Source organism: Humulus lupulus, chromosome 6 (genome assembly GCF_963169125.1).
Source record: "Humulus lupulus chromosome 6, drHumLupu1.1, whole genome shotgun sequence".
NCBI classification, from domain to species: Eukaryota; Viridiplantae; Streptophyta; class Magnoliopsida; order Rosales; family Cannabaceae; genus Humulus; species Humulus lupulus.
In genome coordinates, this window is record NC_084798.1 from 198,368,632 (window position 1) to 198,373,375 (window position 4,744).

The 4,744-nt window shown below is 33.5% G+C and overlaps 1 protein-coding gene across 1 annotated transcript; it reads right to left on the reverse strand.

The window, feature by feature from the left end:
• Positions 1-1,130: 1,130 nt before the first annotated feature.
• Positions 1,131-3,432, reverse strand: LOC133782930 (uncharacterized). The gene is made up of 4 exons (XM_062222401.1): positions 3,241-3,432; positions 2,871-3,078; positions 1,731-1,986; positions 1,131-1,623 (listed from the first exon to the last, which is right to left on the reverse strand). Exons 2-4 carry the CDS (start codon positions 3,037-3,039, stop codon positions 1,293-1,295), a joined length of 756 nt encoding a protein of 251 aa, XP_062078385.1. The 5' UTR covers positions 3,040-3,078; positions 3,241-3,432; the 3' UTR covers positions 1,131-1,292.
• Positions 3,433-4,744: the final 1,312 nt, after the last annotated feature.

Genomic DNA, 4,744 nt, shown 5'->3' on the forward strand with positions numbered 1-4,744 from the left:
AACTAAATTATATCATTTAATTGAAAATTGGGACCTATGTGTTCAAAAATTTAAAATGAGGATCTAAGTGATACTATAGGTATAAATTGGGGACCTCGGATGCTATTTACCCTTTTTAAAAATAAAAAGTTATAGTGCAACCATTTTGTTTTGCTTTGAAATAAAAATTGTCGATGACGGGTGCGAAAGAGTAATATAAAGGAAGAGATCAAAATAGGAGAGATTGATAGATGTAAGGGATGTAAGATTTGATTGTAAGAGAAGAGTTTAGAGAGTTGGAGAATGAAATGTTACATAGGTATAGAGTACGGGTTTTGGTAAGGCACATAGGGTTCTATCTCAAAATCAGTTGGTGATGAATAGAGTAACTCGTGGTTTTATATGTGGATTGATATTCTCACATATATTCAATGTGAGACACTCTAATAAGTAATTAACCAAATATCTCATTTTTCGATTTGTGCTTATTTCTTAAATGGCTGGAGAAAAAATATCGATCTGGCAAGGACTATGCTGCAAGATTCGATCGAAAATGGGAGAATAAATAGTACGATGATTATAAAAAAAGTGAAAAAACTTTTAAAAAAATTTAATTCAAATATAAAAATATGGAAAATAAAAATTATTTTACCGAACACCAATTATCATTTTAATTAAAAAAATTATTAAATAAACAAAAAACTTTTTATTTAATTGTTACGGAACGCACCCTTGGCATATCACTAAACCAAACAATATAAGAACCAGGAGCAATGTTTCAATAGCGTTAGTGAAACTCTTTGATTGATAAGCACCAATAAACTTACTTATGCTTACTAGGAGATCCCAAGCCCAACGTCTAATTTGAGATGAATTTTTAATAACAGACTATCGCCAAATAAGGCTCTGTACAAAGTTCGCTTTGCCATCTCCTTTATAGGTTAGAAGTACGAATAATAATGGTAGGCACACTCCCGTTTTGCACTCAAAATGCACACAATAATATATCATATATTTTAAACCATTCAAAAACTTTAGAGTGAAACTCACTATTTTGAATGTGTAAAATGAGTATCATATATTAACAGCACCAGTGACCAAATTGGACAGAAAATTGGGATTTCCCAAATCGTGCATTTTGGTCTTTGAAGTGTAGAAAGTGATTGGATTTCTTGATATTTTTTTGAATAAAAATAAAAAACAGTTAAGAGAAAACCCTTAATTTTTTATATAATAAACAACCCCAAATCCCTTACATGCACATTTTACCCAACCATTTGAGTTAATCTCAAGTGGCTAGCAGAAAGTGATTGTTAAATGTTATAATGGTCACGTTTGCTTCTTTTCTCCTCCTTTCTCTTCTTTTTCTTATCCTTCGATTTCTTTTTAGATTTAAGCTTGTCTTTATTCGGTTTCTTTGAGCTCCTAGAATGAGTCTTCCTCCGCTTCTTTTCTTTCCTATCATCATCAGTCTCTTCTTCAGAAGATTCACAAGACTCCAGGGAAGAAAGCTTCTCACGACCACAAACAACACGGCGATGCTCTAAGCTTGTCGATAGCTCTTCCTTGGGGTTTGGACATCGGGGAAGATAAGGACCTGTTTCATCCATCCTTGGTCCAACAGCACCTCTCCCGCGCTTGGTCCTGCCATGCATTTGCATCAGCCAAATGTAGTTTTCTCTCACCGCCTGTTTATTTTGTTAAATCTCAATGTCACACATGATCAAACACGAGTAAAGTTTGATTTATACCTTGAGTGCAAAAATTCTTCAAGTTCTTCATCCTTCAAGCCATCGTCATTTCTTGAAAAGGAACCTTTGCTTGAGGAGCATGAAGCATTTGCCCCATCATCTACTGCTGTGTGTCTGTTACTTGTGAAGTCATCACCATTTCTGTACCTTGCACCATTGCTTCTCTGATCCTTCGGCCTGCCTTTGAGTCGATTGTCCAATTCTAGCTCTTTTTGCCGAACTCGCCACATCTCATTGATTTCTACAGCTCGATTAGCTATGAACAAAAAAACACTAGATGATTAAACTCCTACAGATAACATTCTCAATGCAAAGAGCAAACAATGGCAAAGTACCCAACACATTATTTGCCCCCAAGCATCTAGAAACTCTTAAACATGATTATATACTAGAAATCAAATTACCCATATTATGTGGTGATGCCTAAAGTACTACAATTATCCCCCTTAAAAAAACACACAAGTTTTATAAGTAAAAGTTCCTTTGCCAACTATTGACACTATTGAGGTTCCATAATTCTCTAAGTGCACCCAATGACAAAAGAATGCCAAAGAATTAAACAGCGAAACGCCTCACCATGCCAATTAAGTGCACCCAATGACAGAAGCATGCCAAAGAATTAAACAGCAAAACGCCTCACCATCCCAGTTATTATTTAAAGGCGCCCAATGACAAAAGAATGCCAAAGAATTAAACAGAAAAATGCATCTGCATCCCAGGTATTGTTCTCCTCAGAATACAAGCTTTCTTGATCTTATTTCACATATAAAACAGAGAGTAAAACTAAGGATATGAACAAAACAAGGTTATCAAAAAAGCAAACTTTGCCAATTCCCGAACATTAAAGCACCATTGGCAGTTTCTAATGACAAATTTGCCGAAATGGTAATATATGAGAAAGTGAAATTTGCCAATCAACCGTGATCATAAGGGTTGTTAAATGGTCACTAAGTACAAAGTTGATCACATAGTAAACCATGAAAATCGTTATAGTTTCTCAAAGTCATCTCAGCAACCCTCTTTACTAATAAGAAATCCTCGAACTACTTTTGCTACTTTCTTTGTCTAAAAAACTAAGACAATGTACCTTAATTTTAAATAAAATATACAATAAATAAATACAAATTATAAAGAGCTTACCTTGTTGTACACCACGAACAGTAGCTGTGAGAAAGCGTGAATTAGGGCGGACCTTGGGTTTAGGTTGATGAAGATAAACAGATACACCATCTTTCTCAGCTTGGCGCCGCAACTCTGCTGCTTCTTTCATAAGAATAGCAGCTATTCTGTTCTCCGTCTCAAGATCCATTTAACCCTAACAAGCAATTTTCAACTCTCTTTTCTCCCCCTAATTCAAAACCGTATAATCAGATTCACAGACCTCCCCAGAAAAAACTAAAAATTTACTCTGATCATGTAAAAATACTTGAAAATTCAAAGGTATTATACTTTTTTCATATGTATATACAGAGTATGTGTGTAAGACTTGTAAGAAAATGTAAAAACTCACCGATTCTATTGTAAAAAACAAATGAATCCAGAAAACGAAGAATTAAGTACAATAATCGAACAAGTTCCCAATTAGGAGTGGAGACTGTGCAGAAATCCTTAACCCCAACCCTAACCCTAATTAGCTGCGAAAGAAGGGAGAAGACAAGTGCAAAGCTTCGCGAAGTTGCGAACGATTATATGCTTCCCGCAACCGGAGAGAAAATTATGCAATGGAAAGTCCGATGTCGTTAATTTTTTATAAACGACATGTAGTTTATAAGAGTATGTCGTTTTGTGTGTAGTGACATGTCGTCCAATATTAAATAAAATTCTCTTACATTTGGGTTTATATCAGCTGAGATCCCTAAATGTTAGATTTCTGCTGGATATTTTAAAATTAAGTTAAGCTTTGGCCGATTCTTTTTTATTTTAAAATAATTTGGTAGATAGATCATAGCCCAGACCAGATCACATAAGAGAAAATCATGAGAATGACCACTCGACCTAATCCTCAATGAGTCATTTGATCCCCTTCCTTGATATATGTCTATTTGAATAGAATCTTAAATCTTATACATAGCAAGAAAGTACTAACCAATGTGATCATAAATCCTCATAACCTACAAAATACATGTTCTCCTAAGTTATAAAGACTGTGAGCCTCTTCTCTTCTATATTATTAAATAATTAGATTTTAATATGAATTGTAAATTAATCTTAATATATTACCAACTATTTTCTTTACTAAAACAATCAAACCCCCCAAAAGCCCAAAATATACACACATTCTTAAATGCAAAATCATATTTGCCTGATAAAATTCTAGCATATTCTCGTTAAAACTTTCGAGTGAACTAAACAGGGGTTTAATAATAATAGTAGGTGTTAAGAAAATGAATGTCTTATTTAGATAATCCAATATTTAGATTTCTTAATATAGTTTTATTAAATTAAGGAAATATTTATATTAATTATTATATTTAGGATGAGTAAATATTGTACGGTTTATATGATTTAAAGAAACCTATAAATTAAGGTATAGTTTTCTTTCTTATATATCCCAAAATAAAAAGAGAAAAAAAAAAAGGTTTGGTAGAAAGGCTTGAAAAGAGAGAGAAGCTTTTGAGAGAATTTTTGTGAGAAAAATTTGTGGGTGTAATTTGGGTATGGGTTGTGAATTATAAGTGTTCTAAACACTTTGTATTTTTATCTTTCTAGGAAAAGATTTGCAGCAGATTTAGAGACATAGGCACTTGTCGAACTCTGTTATCAAAATTATGTGTGTATTATTTCTACTATTATTTTTATTCTCACTAATCTGATTCATAAGGAAAGTTGCGTAATTTTCCTAACAACTGGTTTCAGAGCATTTGGTGAATGTTGTAAGTATTTAGAGGGGAATCGTTATAAACGATCCAAAGAAATTAGATTTGAGTGGGAGCAATGGCTGCAGACAAAGGAAAGGTGAAACTTGAGAAATTCGATGGCGCATATTTCGGGTTCTAGAAGATGCAGATCGAAGA

Bases quoted from the DNA above. Each gene is read 5' to 3' on its own strand.
- LOC133782930 (XM_062222401.1), bottom strand. From the start codon at position 3,039: ATGGATCTTGAGACGGAGAACAGAATAGCTGCTATTCTTATGAAAGAA. The intron at 1,987-2,870 runs GTAAGCTCTTTA...TTTTGTTCATAG, and splicing joins TGTTCGTGGTGTACAACAAG to CTAATCGAGCTGTAGAAATC. The intron at 1,624-1,730 runs GTATAAATCAAA...AATGCATGGCAG, and splicing joins GAAGAATTTTTGCACTCAAG to GACCAAGCGCGGGAGAGGTG.